At 44.2% G+C, this 18,011-nt stretch overlaps 1 protein-coding gene across 2 annotated transcripts in view; it reads right to left on the bottom strand.

Annotated features, from left to right (window-relative positions):
* Positions 1-18,011, bottom strand: part of LOC308676215 (3 beta-hydroxysteroid dehydrogenase type 7-like) — a 105,728-nt gene that overhangs the window by 15,824 nt on the left and 71,893 nt on the right. For both annotated transcript variants that reach the window (XM_081342010.1, XM_081342009.1), the window contains exon 4: positions 4,021-4,164. In XM_081342010.1, the coding sequence (XP_081198136.1) occupies positions 4,021-4,164 (144 nt within the window). The remainder of the gene's footprint in view (positions 1-4,020; positions 4,165-18,011) is intronic.

Genomic DNA, 18,011 nt, shown 5'->3' with positions numbered 1-18,011 from the left:
AACTTAACAACTGCAGTGAAGAAAGGTCACTTGGCAACTGTATTGCTTAGCAAATTTGGGGCTCAGTTGTGGTCATACGTTGAGGACTACCTGTTAGGCATATGGTGATAGCCTACAATGTTGGGTTGAAAATATATAAACTATGATGTTGTGACTTTAAGATGTTAATTGGCCAATGGGTGTGTAAGTGTTCTCATGGCCATAAGAGGGAGCTAGGAACGTAGCTTCTCTCTCTCTGAATTCACTGCTCTCTCTACTATTACTGTTTTTGCTCTGTTTTGCTGTACTGTTGGTTTAAAAAAGGTAAAGGTAAAGGTTCCCCCGCACATGCGTGCTAGTCGTTTCCGACTCTAGGGGCCGGTGCTCATCTCCGTTTCAAAGCCTAAGAGCCAGCGCTTGTCCGAGGACGTCTCCGTGGTCATGTGGCCGGCATGACTAGACGCCAAAGGCGCACGGAACGCTGTTACCTTCCCACCGGAGTGGTCCCTATTTTTCTACTTGCATTTTTACGTGCTTTCGAACTGCTAGGTTGGCAGAAAACTGTTGGTTTACTACTGTGATAAACCTGTACAACTGTGTATTGACCTCTGGACCAGTAAGAAGACTTTGTATTTTGGATTACTCCTTGGACTGTTGCTATTGTGTATGACCTGGACTGTTTATTTTTGACCGTGCATTTTTGTTTTTACACCACCTCAAAAGTAAAGTACTTTTTGCTTTCACAACTCAGTGTACTCTTGTGGTTACTGTGTGACTCTTACTGCTCTCAGTACCCTTCCTTGTCTGTGCAACTCCTTGGTAGCACAAGGAGACCTCTGCATAACAATTCCTAACACTACCTATATATATATATATCCAAGCGAAAATCTACACTCAAATCCTATAGATTTTACAGTATCGATGGGAATAGTGGTCACAGGCAACTGTCCTATCAGTTCTCAGGCTATAAAGCCATGGAAAACCTATTGCACAAGGAAGCCCATCAATCTCCCAGCAGAGGGTCTTCAGGGGCAGCCCCATCAAGGCATAAGAGCCATTGATCTACCTGATTTCATGAATTGATCCAGCCCCCTTACTAATCAAGAAGAGACACAATCTAGAACTAAAAAAAATCCTTGGTAGTTAGAACAATTAATTAGTGGAACTACCTGCCTACTACTTGCCATGGAGTTGTGCATGCTCCAACACTGGAAGTTTTTAAGAAGAGATTTTTCTAAAATGGTATAGGGAAATTGGATTAGAAGACCTCCAAGGTTCCTTCCAACTCTACTCTACTCTACTCTACTCTACTCTACTCTACTCTACTCTACTCTACTCTACTCTATTCTAAATCTTCTCTTCTCTTCTCTTCTACTCTATTCTAAATCTTCTCTTCTCTTCTCTTCTACTCTATTCTGAATCTCTATTCTCTTCTCTTCTCTTCTCTTCTCTTCTCTTCTACTCTACTCTACTCTACTCTACACTACTCTATTCTATTCTATTCTACTCTATTCTATTCTATTCTATTCTATTCTACTCTATTCTGAATCTCTATTCTATTCTATTCTATTCTATTCTATTCTACTCTACTCTACTCTACTCTACTCTATTCTATTCTACTCTATTCTGAATCTCTATTCTATCCTATTCTATCCTATCCTATCCTATCCTATCCTATCCTATCCTATTCTATTCTATTCTATGAAAACTAACCTGACTGATCGCCAGCACCCCATCTCAAGGCAGCCAATTCCAAAGTTGAATTAGACATTGTGGAAAAGAAGAAAAGAAAAAAAAGACCTTCCTTTTGTCTTTCTCCTTTGTTCTAGTATTCAATTTGATGGTTCTAAGAAGATTTTCACCTGGTTTGCCTATTGCTTCCTGGTGATCAAAAACGGAGAGAGCTTTTTCTGGAGTGACATAACCATTTATGAGAGAGGCCCATCCAGCACCTACATTAGCAACTCAGCACTTTTCCATTTTTCAGGCTTTTGAATTGTCTTCAAATGTACTTTAATTTATACTTTTTTAGATTTTGAAAATTAGATGGCCTAGTTTTCATCCATCATTTCATTTGATTTTATTGTATATATGCTTATATTCAAATGGTATCATTTGGTAGATTTTGTTATAAACCACCCCGGGAACTTTGGTTATTGAATGGGCTAAACATTTTGATAGACAGACAGACAGATTTATCTACAGACTTTAAAAGTAAGAGTGCCATCAAGGATACAGAAAGTAGCCTAATTCCTGTTGCTCTAATTCAGGATTCCAAAGCAAAGATTTCCTTTCTTAGCTTAGTGTTAAACCAAGAAGTGTATTCTGGGTTCAGAATAATTGCAAACAGAGGGCTTAGAAAAACTACAGGTGATTCATTTCTGCTGCTTCACCTTTCCTGGCCCTTTCTGACCACGGATGAAAGAGATAAATTAGAAAAAGCCAAAACATTTTTGGGAAGCCAATTCTATTTATTTTTAAAAGCTGGAATCAAATAAAATCATGTTTGGCCTAAGCCTTGGAAAATACGCCCAAGTTCTTCCAGATGTTTCTGCTACATTAGACGTGTTTGATATGACGCAGATGGAGTAAATGACACAACATATAGGAAATAACATCCACTTAATCTTAATCAAACGTAAATGTAAAAAGGACTTCCTCTGCTCCCATCCACTTTGTGGAGTGGACTCTTCCCCATAGGCTGAAAAAAAGCACAGCGTTGAAGGTTCCATTCCACAAAACAGGTGTGTGTGTGTGAATGGATGCAATGATAACACAATTCCACCAACCTTCATAAGGCAAGCAGATTCAGCAACAAAAAGGTTTTATTTTTCCTCATGCAATTAATTGTGTGCATCTGCCCCACCCTTGGCATCCGGCCCTCTCAGTTCCTGACAAATAGATGGGGAAGAAATGGAGGTAGTGACAGATTTTATTTTCCTGGGCTCCGAGATCACTGCAGACGGGGACTGTAGCCAAGAAATTAAAAGACGCTTGCTCCTGGGGAGGAAAGCCATGGCAAATCTAGACAGCACACTAAAAAGCAGAGACATCACCCTGTTAACAAAAGTGCGTATAGTCAAGGCTATGGTCTTCCCAGTTGCAATGTATGGCAGTGAAAGTTGGACCATAAGAAAGACTCCTGCGAGTCCCTTGGACTGCAAGGCGATCAAACCGGTCAGTCCTAGAGGAGATCAATCCTGACTGCTCTTTAGAAGGCCAGATCCTGAAGCTAAAACTCAAATACTTTGGCCACCTAATGAGAAGGAAGGACTCACTGGAGAAGAGCCCAATGCTGGGAAAGATTGAGGGCAGGAGAAGAAGGGGATGACAGAGAATGAGGTGGCTGGATGGAGTCACTGAAGCAGTAGGCGTGAGCTTAAATGGACTCCAGAATGAAGGGGAAAGAAATTCAGATGTAGGGACAGGAATTCAGGCGAAGGAAAAAGAATTCAGACCTGAGTCGATAGAGAGCTTTGAACCAGCCAGGCAGCCTCGTCTCCAGAAAAAGAACTTCCCCCGAGCACTGCCCGCTGAACTTTTTATTCACCTCCAATCTTACAAAAAACTACATCAGTCTCATACCAAATAGGATACATAGAAATAATTGGATTATCCAGGTGCCTATGAGATCACACAAAAACAAGGTAGCATAAGATGTATGTGAAGGCTTTATCATAGCGTTTCCCAAACCTCCCACATGCCAGCCCTCCTATGAGCCAGGAGAGTGTGCTCTCACTGTAACTCAAGTGAAGGCCAAGCTAAGGGGGGGCCAGAAAAGCAGAAGGGTGAGAAACCAAATTCTTGAGAAGCCAAATTCTGGCCGTTCCCACACAGAAGATGGTAGAGGACAGGAAGGCCTGGAGGAACGTTGTCCATGGGGTCGCGATGGGTCGGACACGACTTCGCAATTAACAACAACAAAAGCCCCACCCTTCTTGCTGAGACAAGTTCCACAAACTCAGAAGGACCATCTTGATCTGATTTGGGTTGTGTAGAGAAACTGGTTGGACATCCAAAGATTTCCCCACCAAAACGTACCTTGCACATTAACTGCCATGATCTTCTGAGGTGGGACTCTGCCCCAGACGTCCACTAGACCGGCCGTGTGAATGACCACATGGGCACCTTTGACTGCTGGCTTCACATCCTCTGGCTTGCTGATGTCTCCCCGGATGAGAGTCACTTTAATTTTCCAGAGCACAAAGAGAGAAAGAGATAAATTAACTTCTTTAATTACAGAAAAGACACCATCTACATCAATGGGTGACTAGAAACATCTTAAGGACTTTTTGCATAAAAATGACAAGGAAAATGAAGTTGTGATGTGCGGCTTTGATGATTAGACTAAATAGATTATAGAAAATAGAGTATTACGATATATAACTTTAGAGACAGGGGTTAAAATATAATTGTTCCTAAAACTGCTGTGAAGTATATCACAAGCCACTTCTTCATATCTTTCTTTTTTTTCTTTCTCTTAAATTTTCTGGCTCCTTTTGCTTTCTCTTTGCTTTCTTCCTTTTTTTTCTCTTCTGTATTTGGATTAGTTTTTCCACTACTTTTTTATAAGTTTTAATAAAAATATATAAAAAATAGAAAGAGAAAGCGAGAATGAATGAATGAATGAATGAATGAATGAATGAATGAATGAATGAATGAGGTTTTTAAGTGATGGTCAGAAGCCTGCAGCACAGCTTTACCACTCGGGGAGAAAAAGACACAGCAGCAAGAAACACACAATGGAATAAAACAGATACAGTATTGTTGACTTGTTCTCTTCCTTTGCCCAGGAAAAATCAAATGGGCAGAAGAGAAACAAGAGGACACCAAGAACTGAACCACAGCCTGGGGCGGGGGCAGAGTTTGGAACATGTGAATGGTGCCTGGAAATAACAAGTGGAAACCCTAACCCAGAAATCAATTCTGGATCTTGCCTCTTCTAACAATGTTGTGGTCTGTGTAGGAGCCTCTGTGTTCTGCCCTTCTACTGTTTACACCCTCTTTGAAGGGAGGGAGGGGATGTAGACCATGTAAAGTAATTCTAAAATATCAGAAAGTTCATCGAGGCAGCAATGTTTGGCTGCAACGTCTTTTAATGTCGGCGTTCTTCAAATTGGTTTTACGTTATTTTTAATTTTGTTCGCCACTCAGGGTCATTTGTTGAGATAAAAGGGTTCGGAAGGGAGGGAGGAAGGAAGATGGGAATGAGAAAAAGGAAGGGAAGGAGGGAGAAAGGGAGGGAGATGGGGATGAGAAAAAGGGAGGGAGGGAGGGAGAAAGGAAGGAAGATGGTAATGAGAAAAAAGAAGGGGAGAAAGGGAGGGAGATGGGAATGAGAAAAAGGGAGGAAGGAAGGAAGGAAGGAAGGAAGGAAGGAAGGAAGGAAGGAAGGAAGGAAGGAAGGAAGGAAGATGGGAATGAGAAAAAGGAAGGGAAGGAGGGAGGAAGGAAGGAAAATAGGAATGAGAAAAAGGAAGGGAAGGAAGGGAGGGAGGGAGGGAGGGAGGGAGGGAGGAAGGAAGGAAGGAAGGAAGGAAGGAAGGAAGGAAGGAAGGAAGGAAGGAAGGAAGGAAGGAAGGAAGGAGAAAAAGGAAGGGAAGGAGGGAGAAAGGGAGGGAGATGGGAATGAGAAAAAGGGAGGGAAGGAGGGAGAAAGAGAGGAAGATGGGAATGAGAAAAAGGGAGGAAAGGAGGGAGGGAGGAAAGAAGGAAGGAAGATGGGAATGAGAAAAAGGGAGGAAGATAGACATGATGTCAGCCAAACTCTGACCTGTTAAAGCAAGCACTTGGTAGGATTAGATCCAGAGACATGGGGAGCGAGGCTATTAAAGAGGGAAGCATTGATAACACTTCCAAACCATTATTTGTTACGGCTTGAAGAGGAGAGATCACGGTTTGATTGAGATCACAGCATTATTTATTTCAGGGAGCTCATGTGGTTACTTTTGACTTTGCTCTCAATGGATTTGCCTTGGAGTCCCTATGGATTTAGGACAATCATCCCCAGAATGAGGGGCACACGTCTCAAGGGAACCACAAGGCAATTAACCGGAGTGTGAAAAAAAAAGATAAATTGTCTATTCATATTTAATTTTTAATCTTTAAAAAGAGTGAAAGAAATTAATATAATTTCTTATAATATCAGGAGATACAAACTATATGTGGGGTAAATTTTAGAATGTAGGTAATTTCTTAGCAGCGTCGTACAGGTATACTGTATAATTTCTAAATAAATACACCTAGCATATTGGGGGGTATAAAAAAACCCCCTTTATTCTCAGAATAAAGTGATCAAAAAAAGTTTGGAGACCCACAGCTTAGAAAACTTATGTAACTTGCAGTCGTTTTTCCGGCTTAGAAGATAACTGAATACAGGTAGTCCTTGATTTATGATGAATTAGGACCAGAATTTCTGTTTTTAAGCAAAGTGGCTATTAAGTGAGTCATGCCAAATTTTAGGATCTTTTTTGCCATGGTTGTTAAACTCAGTTAAGTGAATCGTACGGTCATTAAGCAAATCCGGCTTCCCACTTTGACTCTGCTGGCGGGGAAAGTCATGAATGGCGATCACATGACCCTGGCATGCGCTAACAAGGATAGGCACATGCCAATTGCCAAGCGCCTGAATTTTGATCACGAGACCGTGGGGATGCGGCAAGGGTGGTTAAAGGTGAGTACTGGTTGTAAATCACTTTTTCCAGTGCCTTTATAGCTTTAAACGGTCGCTAAACGAATGGTTGTAAGTCAAGGACTAACTGTATCCCAAAAATTCAATTTCACTGTGTGGAGTCCTGCAAGGAAGGCAAATTACCTCTGTGAAAAATGTGAACAAATTTCTGTGCAGTTTAATAAAACCCTGCCCTCAATTCTCCCATTTCCATCTCCTTTATCAAGCACTTATTTTCTGTCATGTAAACCAGGGGTCCCCAACCTCCGGTCCGTGGACCAGTACTGGGCTGCGGCATGCCAGCAACCGGTCCGCACAAACAAGCAAAGTCCCATCCGCAGGATGCAGGCAGCACACAAAACCACGCACCCTTCGGTCTGTGGAAAAAACTCTCTCCACAGAATCGATCCCTGGTGCCCAAAAGGCTGGGGAGCTCTGATGTAAACAATTTCAACAACTTTGACTAATCCTGGTCACCAATTGCATTAACCACCATGCACTGGAAGGGACTGTGCCTGCAAGAGGAAGGATCAGACCCCACCAGGTGTTTCCTCCCTAAAAACCGTTGCCTTTGGGTTACATAGAACAGGAGGGGGAAAAGTAAGAATTGTGCAGAGGGAACTCCAGACGACACCATCCATAAACTACACAATGCAATTTTAAATCTCTGGGTGACAATTTTAAGGTACCATGCTGCAGTGTGTGTAGCAGTGAGCACTTGTTCTGAGGGAGATTAGCCACTGAGGCCTAGAATGCCACATATTCCTCTTCCCACCTCACTCCCTTTCCTTTTATGCTATGTCTTCTGACATCATTACAGGTAGTCCTCAACACACGATCACAACCGAGCCCAGGATTTCTGTTGCGAAGTGAGACGTTTGTGAGGCGAGTTTTGCCCCATTTTGCAACCTCTCTTGCCATGGCTGTCATGTGAATCGCTGCAGCTGTCAAGTTAGAAACTCAAGTCGTGAGGTGAATCTGACTTCCCCACTGACTTTGCTTGTGACAAAGTCACAAAAAGTGATCACGTAACACCCCCCCCAGGATACTGCGACTGTCATCAATACGAGTCAGGTGCCAGGCGTCTGAATTTTGGTCATGTGACCACGGGAATGCCGCCATGGTGGTAAGTGTGAAAAAAAAACGGTCATAAGGGACTAACAGCCACTAAATGAACTGTTGTAAGTCGAGGACTAGCTGTACATTAAAGAGAGGGCTTACTACCTTACTGCGCAAGCTGCTCAGGCGAAGAAGTGTGGCAGAAATGCTGGAAAATAAAGCAACAAAAAAAACCCAAGCTATTTAATCAAATTATCTTTCTATCTTTCTCAGGGCCTGCCTTAAATCCCCTTTTGCAACACCGCTTGCATTTGACATTCCCCGATGGCCCAAGTGCTTCAGGTGAGAAATGTGGGGCAATGTTTAAAAGTCAGTGTGGTGTAATGGTGTGTGGCAGAGGCCTTGGGAGAATGGGCGGAGGCACTATGTCAAGGAAACAATCAGATAAGAAACAGCCTAGCCAGGGGTAGGCAACCTTGGCTCTTTTACGACTCGTGGACTTCAACTCCTGGAATTCCTGAGCCAGCCATGCTGGCTCAGGAATTCTGGGAGTTGAAGTCCACGAGTCGTAAAAGAGCCAAGATTGCCTACCCCTGACCTAGCAAGAGAGTGGACAGGACAAAGGGGTTCAGAAAACGCCCCCCCCCAGTTTCTCAGGCTGTAAAGGAGACGGGGTGTGGGGGTGTGTGTGGAGGAAGAATTGTACTTTCATTCTTGCAAGATTCTGTCAATGTAACTTTACAATAAACGGAGTGCAAGTAGTCCTCGACTTACAACCACAATGGAGCCCAAGATTTACGTTGCTGAGTGAGAAATTTGCTAAGGGGGAGTTTTGCCCCCACTTTACAACTCTCCTTGCCGCATTGGTTAAGTGAATTGCTGCAGCCATTCAGTTAGTCACGTGGCTGTTAAGTGAATCTGGCTTCTCCCATGGACTTTGCTTGTCCAAAGGGCATTACAGGACCCCCAGCAGGATACTGCGACCGTCAGGAATACGAACCAGTTGTCAAGCACGAAACCATGAGGATGCTGCAACGGTTGTTAAGTGTGAAAAATGGTCTTAAGTGCCTTTTTTCAGCGCTGTTGTAACTTCGAACGGTCAGTAAGTGAGCCGCTGTAAGTCATTGTAAGTTGTAAATAAATAGAATTAGCTCATCTGATTGTGTGATTGTGATTCCTATCTGGCTAATCCCGTGAGAGCAACATCAATTTTGCTGCTTGTGTTGCAACAACAAAAACAACAACACTGTTGCCCGATGCTTGGCAGGCAGCAGAATCCCTTGAGGGATATTGGTGTGAAATTCTTCTCATTGGAAGAGAGTTGATGACTTGCCAGGTTGATATGGGCCTCTTAGTCAAACAAGCCAAACTTACTCCTAAATCTGATGAACTACATCTAATCTGGAAAGAACAAGGTTAATAAGCACGGTCTGAACTAGATTTCTAAGCAGTTGTCTGCAGATTGGATGTGGGTAAATGTTTAATAATAATAATAAGTTGGAAGGGACCTTGGAGGTCATCTAGTCCAACCCCCTGCTCAGGCAGGAAACCCTATACCATTTCAGACAAATGCCTGTCCAGTCTCTTCTTAAAAACTTCCAGTGTTGGAGCATTCACAGCTTCTGGAGGCCAGTTGTTCCACTGGTTAATTGTTCTAACTGTCAGGAAGTTTCTCCTTAGTTCTAGGTTTGATTAGTTTCCATCCGTTGCTTCTTGTCCTGCCTTCAGGTGCTTTGGAGAAGAGCTTAACTCCCTCTTCTTTGGGGCAGCCCCTGAGATATTGGAACACTGCTATTAGGTCACCCCTCGTCCTTCTCTTTATTAAACTAGTCATACCCAATTCCAGTAATCGTTCTTTATATGTTTTAGCCTCCAGTCCCTTGATTATCTTTGTTGCTCTTCGAGTCTCAACATCTTTTTTTCATCAAACCTGAATGCAGTATTCCAAGTGTAGAATTATAAAGTGTTATTAACACTTCACATGATCTTGACTCTATCCCTCTGTTAATGCAGCCTAGCACTGTGTTGGTTTTTTTGGCAGCTGCAGCACACTGCTGGCTCATATTTAAGTGATTGTCCACTAGAACTCCAAGATCCCTCTCACAGTTGCTACTATTGAGCAAGGTACCACCTATACTATACCTGTGCATTTGGTTTTTCTTGCCTAAATGTAGAACCTTACTTTTTTCGCCATTGAATTTCATTTTGTTAGATAGCCCCAATGTTCAAGTCTGTCAAGATCCTCCTGTATTTTAAGCCTGTCTTCTGGAGCGTTGGCTATTCCTGTCAGCTTTGTGTCATCTGCAAATTTGATGAGTTCCCCATCTATCCCCTCATCCAAATCGTTGATGAAGATGTTGAAGAGCACTGGGCCCAGAACAGAGCCCTGGGGCACCCCACTACACACTTCCTTCCATGTAGATGCAGTTCTATTGAGGACCACACGCTGAGTACGGCCGGTCAGCCAGCTATGAATCCATCTGGTGGTGATGCTGTCTAACCCACATTTTTCTATCTTATCAAGTAGTAGATTGTGGTCTATTTTATCAAATGCTTTACTCATGGTTACTGTTTGATGGTTGTGTATTTGGCAGAATCATTTTCCATCATGGTGGAGGAGTTGAGGCCCTTGTTTCAGTTCTGTGACCTGACTTGCTTGGAAACAGGCTGATTTCAATACAGGTAGTCCTTGACTTACAACCATAATTACCACTGCCAGTCACAATGGTCATAAACTGGGTCGTAATGTGATCAGTCTGATTTTATGACCTTTTTTTACGGCAGTCACTAAGCGAACGTGGCAATTATAAGGTGAACGCTGCACTTGTTAAGCAAATTCTCAGTTCGCTATGGGCCAGTTTTTGCTGGAAACCAGAAGTAAACGCTGGATTCTGACAAAAGAACATTGTAAATGACAGTCACATGACTGCAGGACACTGCAAATGGCCGTAAATGTGGGCTTGTTGCTAAGTGCCCAAAATGCACACTAGGGGCAGCTAGCTGTAGAACTTTGGAACCAGGTCATAAGTAGCTTGTGATGAGTCCATTGTAACTTTAAACAGGTGCTAAGTGACCGTTATAAGTTGAGGACTATGTGTAGAATCCTAGACTGGAAAAATTACTGCAGAAATTTCTGGCTGCAGTTTTGTGTATTCAGAGAATGGGCCATGAGGATTTCCTCAACCCTGACATAACCAAGGCACAACCTCAATCCAACAGGCAAGTGACTTTAACATTTCGCTTACCCGCCATTTTAAATTAGAAAGAGACAAGAGAAGAATGTAGATTAAAAGTCTCCAAAACACTACCTGTGATTAAAATGTGATTAAATTTGTCCCTCCGATGGAAGATTGCCATGGGGCAGTTCTATAAGAAAGGTCATTTGGGTGACAGGGGGAAATGTAAAAAACACAAGCCTGTGAATGAAGCAACGTGGAAGAAGCAGACTGGCCTACAAGGACAAAAGTAAAATGGAGTAACCCAAGAGTAAATTAGCTTGAGTTAGATTTCGTTTATTCTCCTGTCTATAATTTATTTTGCTTACTATTTTTTATTGTCTTCAGCATTTCACACATAACATTGTTCACTCCAATGTGATACTATGATGAATTTGCACAATGTGCTGAAGGGATTTTATTATGCTTAAGGTTGATGTTAGTAATATTGATATTAGTAGTGATACTTTGTAATCACACACACACACACACACACATATATATATATATATATGAAGAATTTTCATCGTTTTTATTTTTACTAACTTCAAACATATATATATATATATTTGTTTATGTGCAAGCAGCTTTGTAGGTGCTTTATATTGGGAAATTAGTTATATAAAAGCAAATGTGTCATGCTTTATGTCAGGCTTGTCAAACTCGCGACGTCACATGACGTCGCGTGACGTATCGGAACTTTTTCCCATTGCCGAAAATGGGATGGGCGCGGTTTCTCCATGACGCTCCGGCCCGCGGGCCGGCAGTTTGACACCCCTGCTTTAGGTACAGGGGATTGCTTACATGAAAAGAGCATGATAAGGGGAGGGGGAGAAGGAGTTATAGTGGAGCTGTGTATGAGTCATCATCTTGGAATTATTTTTCTGTACCTTTTGGTTCCTAGTACCAAGACCAGATCTCTTTGTTCTGGAAAGGTATAAAAGGTGGAAGACATCTTTCCTGGTTTTTGCCTTCATCTCTCTACCAGCCACGAAGAGAGACGTGGCCACCCAACTCTTATTTTGATCAAAATAAAAGTGGTTTGCTTGCTGAAACCTCGGCTCAGGAGTTTCTTTTGGCTCTTTTAAATTCCTGAGTAATGCTGGGGCAATTGTGAGGCTAAGTGTAAAACCTTACAGTGCAAAAAATAGTAGTAGTTGTAGTAGTAGTAGTAGTAGTAGTAGTAGTAGTAGTAGTAAAAGTTTCCACTGTTAAGGCAGTTGTTAAGTAAGCCATGCCTAATTTTACGACCTTTTTTGTCATGATCGTTAAGTGGATCATTGCATCTGTTAAGTGACTTATGCTGTCCTTCAGCAAATCTGGCTTCCACCATTGACTTTCCTTGTCAGAAGCTGGCTAGGATGTAGATGTAGTAATAATAGTAGTAATTGCTAGTCTCGCAGGTTGCTCAAGACTGATGGTTTTTCAGGGCAGAAATGAAACCTACCCCGCTGGGTTGAACAGAAAGAAAATTCTGGTGGGGCTTTGAGGTGGCAAAATGGGTCACGGCCTGGGGAACAGGAAAACCAAACCAGACCAAACAATCTCCCTGGATTTTATGGAACTTTATCAGGTTCGGAAAGCAATTCACTCTTTTTCTTCCACTGCGTAGACCGGAAACCTTCTTACGCCCTCCCAGGAAATCCTAGTGTGACAACACTCTCACAACCCCTGCCAAGAACCAGCTGTGGGGTTTTTTCCAAGGCTCTTCCTGAAAACTGGTCTGTTCCACCAATCTATTTCACTTTCTGTCCACCTGGCTTCTCAATGAGTTCAGAAACACTTGTTTCTTTTTCTCCCAATGGGCAGAAGCTACACACACACACACACACCCTTTATTTACCTCACTTCTTTGGGATTCTGGGATTTTTTTTTATTAAAAAATTGTACAGTCTCAGAAGCCCTCGAACCAAGCTTGATTCCTTGAGAGACCCTAGTTGTATTACATAGGCCAGACATGTCAAACACAAGGCCCGGGGGCCAGATCCAGCCCGCAAAGTGGTTTCATGTGGCCCGTGAAGCCATCCTGGAAACAGTGAGGGAACGGCCCCCACTGCCTTGGCCCTGGCCCAGAGACCCTCCTTCTGCCAGAGACCCTCAGATCTGTCCCACTCCTGCCCAGGCCCCCATAGGCACCCTTGATGCGAATGATGTAGAGCTGGCCACGCCCACCCAGTAGGCCATACACACTCTAGCCACGCCCACCCAGTAGGCCACGCCCACCCTGGCCATACCCACCCGGCCCCTTGAGGGCAACCGCAATACTGATGCGGCCCTCAATGAAATTGAGTTTGACACCCCTGACATAGGCGGTCCTTGACTTACGACTACAATTGTGACCAGAATTTCCATTGTTTTTTTAAGATAAGATAACCTTTATATTGTCTTTTTTTTTACTGTGGGCACAACGGCACACATCAAAAATGAAATTTAGTTGCCCACTCTCAAAGTGGAACACATACATGACACACACCTAACCATAATATATACACATATGTACAGACCCACACCCGTACATATACATAACAAATAAATATTAAATACTGTCCATCTTGAATACATAAGGGAAGGAAGAAGCTTGAGAGTTCACAAGGTTAATGCTGTATGGAATGAAACTGTGGCTGAATCTGGATGTTCTGCTACGGATACTATGGAGCCTCCTCCTCCCAGAAGGTAACAAGGAAAAGAGTTTGTGAAGAATTTCCATTGTTAAGGCAGTTGTTAAGTAAGTGATGCCTAATTTTACGACCCTTTTTGTCACAGTTGCTAAGTGGATCACTGCAGCTGTTAAGTGACTTATGCGGTCCTTAAGCTAACCTGGCTTCCACCATTGACTTTTCTCGTCGGACCTTGTCTGGGAAGTTTGCAAATGATGATTACATGACCCGGTTCTATTGTGTTCTGCCGCCGAGCAACTTCAGCTGAGTTAAAACCTTTCAGTCCAGTTAAGCTGTAAAAAGTCGAGAGGCTGGAGATTTATAGCTGGGTTTTGATCAAGGTTCCTGGCCAAAAAAAAATAGCCTTGAAAATAGTCTTATTTCCCCCACAGAGTAACCAAAAATGATAGCAGTTGCCCAAGATCTCCAGCTTTGCTTACGTAGTCTGGTCCTTTCAAAAAGCATAGGAACGCTGTCTGACAATGGCCAGTTATATTAGACTTTTTCCATCTTCAAATCCTTCCTGACATTGTCTTGTTCACCTTAGCTTACTTGGTTCAGATCTGCTAGCCAAGCTGTGAGAATGTGTATTCCGGTTGAACAATGGAATATGAAACGGGCCATCTTTAAGAATGACCTTACATCCTTTTTTTTTTTTGTCCCTGGCGAGTTTATTCCCAAATTGCCTTCACTTTCTCTTTTCAATGACCTGTAATGAACCCTTCAATTACAGCTTGATTTATAGTTCAACCTTAACAAGTCACTGAAAGTTTCTGGAGATGCTTCAAGTGCTCCTCCCAACTGGCCCTACAGACTTTTATGTCCTCTACGGTTCATACTATCTTCCTGGTAGGACTCAGGGGGGTTTCAGAAGTATTTAGATGAAGAACATTTATTGAGCTGCTTTAAGTTGAGGACTATCTGTATTCCTGGGCTAGTTGTGTGGTTTTACGTAACATCTTTCTGGGGATGGATGGATGGATGGATAGATGAAGGGATGGATGGAGATAGATAGATAGATAGATAGATAGATAGATAGATAGATAGATAGATAGATAGATAGATAGATAGATACAGGGAGAGAGAGAAAAATAGTTACACACACACACACACACACACACACACACACAGAGAGAGAGAGAGAGCCAGGCTTCTGAGTTTTTGTTACTACAGCTGATATCTATAACAGAATTCTGGTTAGAGTCTGTTTCCTGACTTAGCCTACCTGAAAGAGCTGCAGTATGCATTACTTTCAAGCACGTTTGAACTTTGGTTCATCCCCCAATTAAACTACTAAACCAAGGACTGAAGCCCAGCGTTATGTGCTTCATTTTTTCAATGATTGAGAAGAATGTCACATACAAAGCATCCTTCAATGGCCAAAGGAAGTGACACACAGTAGGATGTATGGTTAGCCAGTTGGGGTTCACAAGCCTCTGGGGCATGCACGTATTGTGTGTTTTTATAAACTGATTGCAGGGAAGGAGATGGTATCTAATAATGACATATTACGATGTAGAATTTAAATTAAAGGCTACAGCCTTGAATACCAACAGACCTCAGTGGCTTTCTTATGCTGCACTTCCTTTATTCAACCATTTTTAATCTTGCAAAGTTGATGCAGTTTAATGGTTTCATTTCCTAGAATCAAAGTTAAATACATTTTTCAGGCTGAGCACGGCTTGTCTTGGACTGAGACCAAGCTGGTTTGCAGGAAAATCAGAAGAAGAAGGAGTCAAAATGTGAGTTTGCACCATCTCAGCCAAAGCCAGTCTTATTGGGCATTGATCCCAACAGGGTCCTTAGAGGAAAATTATATTTTCCATATTTTCCCTTCTTTCTATTTATCATCTCTCTACAGAGCTGCTAGCTACTGGGAGCGGTCTGCACTTTGTCCAAAATATTTGGGCAGAAAAGATTTGATTGAAGGATGCAGGCCAAGCGTGTGTCTGGGAGTAAACCACAACCATCTGTTTTTTAGCTGTGACCCTTCTCTGCTTCTTTACTCATACACGCACAGATGTATTTGCAGCTGGCATGGCTTCCTTGTGTGACCAATACTATAGATACTAGCAGTATCTCAGAATCTCAGGATGTTGTTGTTGTGTTGTTAGCTGCGAAGTCATGTCCGACCCATCGCGACCCCATGGACAATGTTCCTCCAGGCCTTTTTGTCCTCTACCATCTTCTGGAGTCCATTTAAGCTCACGCCTACTGCTTCAGTGACTCCATCCAGCCACCTCATTCTCTGTCGTCCCCTTCTTCTCTTGCCCTTAATCTTTCTCAGCATGAGGCTCTTCTCCAGCGAGTCCTTCCTTCTCATTAGGTGGCTGTAGTGTATGCTGCTAGCATACACAGGAAATGCCAGCGCAGCAGGGGGCTGGTCAGCTCCAGGCGATAACCGCTGAGGCGGGAAAAGCCGGACGGAGCAAGTTTGACAGCCCCCGGCATGGTCAGCTCTGGCGGGAAGCCAGGGTTTAAACCTATTGGCCACATGCACTGGCGGGAAGCCCAGGTTCAATTCTATTGGCCATCATTCACCTGGGCAGGTATAAGAAACACCAGGTAAACCCCTTTGTCTCAGATTCATTCCTGATCCGAATAAAAGAAATACTACCCAGCTCAAGTGTCCGTCTCTCTGTGCGACCACGCGACATTGCACTGGCGACGAAGGTGGGATCCTGCATCGGACAACGCTAGCCGCGGACGGAATCCAATCGGCAGCCCCGGATCCAGACGCAGGACAGCCGAGACGTCCGAGATCGCCTGGCGGTATCGTTTTGAAAAACGGGATCAGCGACCAGGTGAGTCTGCCAAACAGTATATGGCAGCTCTGAGGCTGGCAGCTCGCCTCTGCAATTTCGAAAATCTAGAAATTAGGCTGCGGGATCGGCTCGTTTGTGGGGTGAGGGACAGGAAGCTGCGCCAGAAACTTTTTGCTAAGCAGAAACTGACCCTGAGGGATGTCCAAGACGAACTCTTAGCCTGGGATGCAGCCGAGGAGCCCGAGACGAGGGAAGGCGGATCCATCCACCAGGTGAGAAGAAGCACCGACGCAGACGGGGCAGAGCTGGAGGTGGATGCCATCAACCGACCTCAGCGATCCTTCAACCCCGACCGAGACAACAGAAAAGAATCGAGACCAACCACGGCAGGCGAGAGAGACCAGGAGTGCAGATGCGGAGCAAGCGGACCCCGGTCTACCCAGCCTCACGGTCACAGCGCGAATCGCCCCCGGTCTACCCAGCATTGCGGCTGCAACTCCCGGTCTACCCAGAACAGCGGTTACAGACAGCCCTGGTCTACCCAGTGCTCCGGCTGTGGCGCGAGCGGCTCCCGGTCTACCCGCTGTGCAAGCTGCGGAGGACAGCATCCCCGGTCTACCTGCCGTTTCAAGTCGGCGAAGTGTCGGTCGTGCGGAAAAACGGGGCACATCGCGGCGGTCTGCAGAGGCAAGCAGCGGGACAGCCTACACGAGGTGGAAGCTGAGTTCCAGTATGCCACAGGTACTGGGAAGCGGTCGTTGGGTCTGACTGTGAGTCACACGTCGGGACGGCCGGGCGTTTTTAAAACAGGGGCTCCTGCGGCGCTAGCCCGAAAAATAAAACTGAGGGTGAAGCTGCAAGGGGTCCCCTGCTTGATGGAGCTGGACTCAGGGTCAGCCGTATCCATCATCTCCGCCAGAACGTTTTTAGACATTTGCAAGTGGAGCGGCCAACGGGTTCCCTTGAGAACATCCAGACTGACCCTCTCTGACTTTCAAAATTCACCGATCAAAATCCGGGGGGAGGCGTTGTTGTGGGTGCAGTACAAGGGATTCAAGGGTAAATTAAGTGTGTTGGTCGTCGAGGGCCAGCGGACTAGCCTTGTGGGGTTAGGGTGGTTTAACGCCTTGGGCATCAAGATCACAGGGATTAATCAAACACGGAGCCATGTGTCCCTAGAAGCAGTCTGCGAGGAATTCGCGGACGTGTTCGATGGGCAGTTGGGAAAGTACATGGGTCCCCCAATCTCATTTAGACTAGATCCCCAGGTACAACCCATAAGGATGAAGGCGAGGCGTGTTCCATTCGCGTTAAAGCAAAAGATAGAGCGGGAATTGGATAAGCTGGTAGACCAGGGGGTGTTAACACCAGTTGATGGAGCAGATTGGGAAACTCCCATTGTAACGCCAATTAAAGCAAATGGGGAAATTCGTATCTGCGCTGATTATAAAGGGACTATAAACCGAGCTTTAAGTGCCCATTCCTATCCGGTCCCTGCAGTCAGCAGCATCTTAGCATCCCTACAAGGCGGGTCGGTGTTCGCTAAATTGGACCTCGCCCAAGCTTATCAGCAATTGCCGGTAGACCCAGGGGCTGCTAGAGCACAAACGATCATCACTCACAAGGGAGCGTTCCGGGTAGACCGGTTGCAGTTTGGGGTTAGCGT

Source organism: Vipera berus (assembly GCF_964194415.1).
Source record: "Vipera berus genome assembly, chromosome: W".
In the NCBI taxonomy this organism is placed as follows: Eukaryota; Metazoa; Chordata; class Lepidosauria; order Squamata; family Viperidae; genus Vipera; species Vipera berus.
The sequence above is the reverse complement of the archived record's forward strand: the minus strand, read 5'-3'. Positions and strand labels throughout refer to the sequence as shown.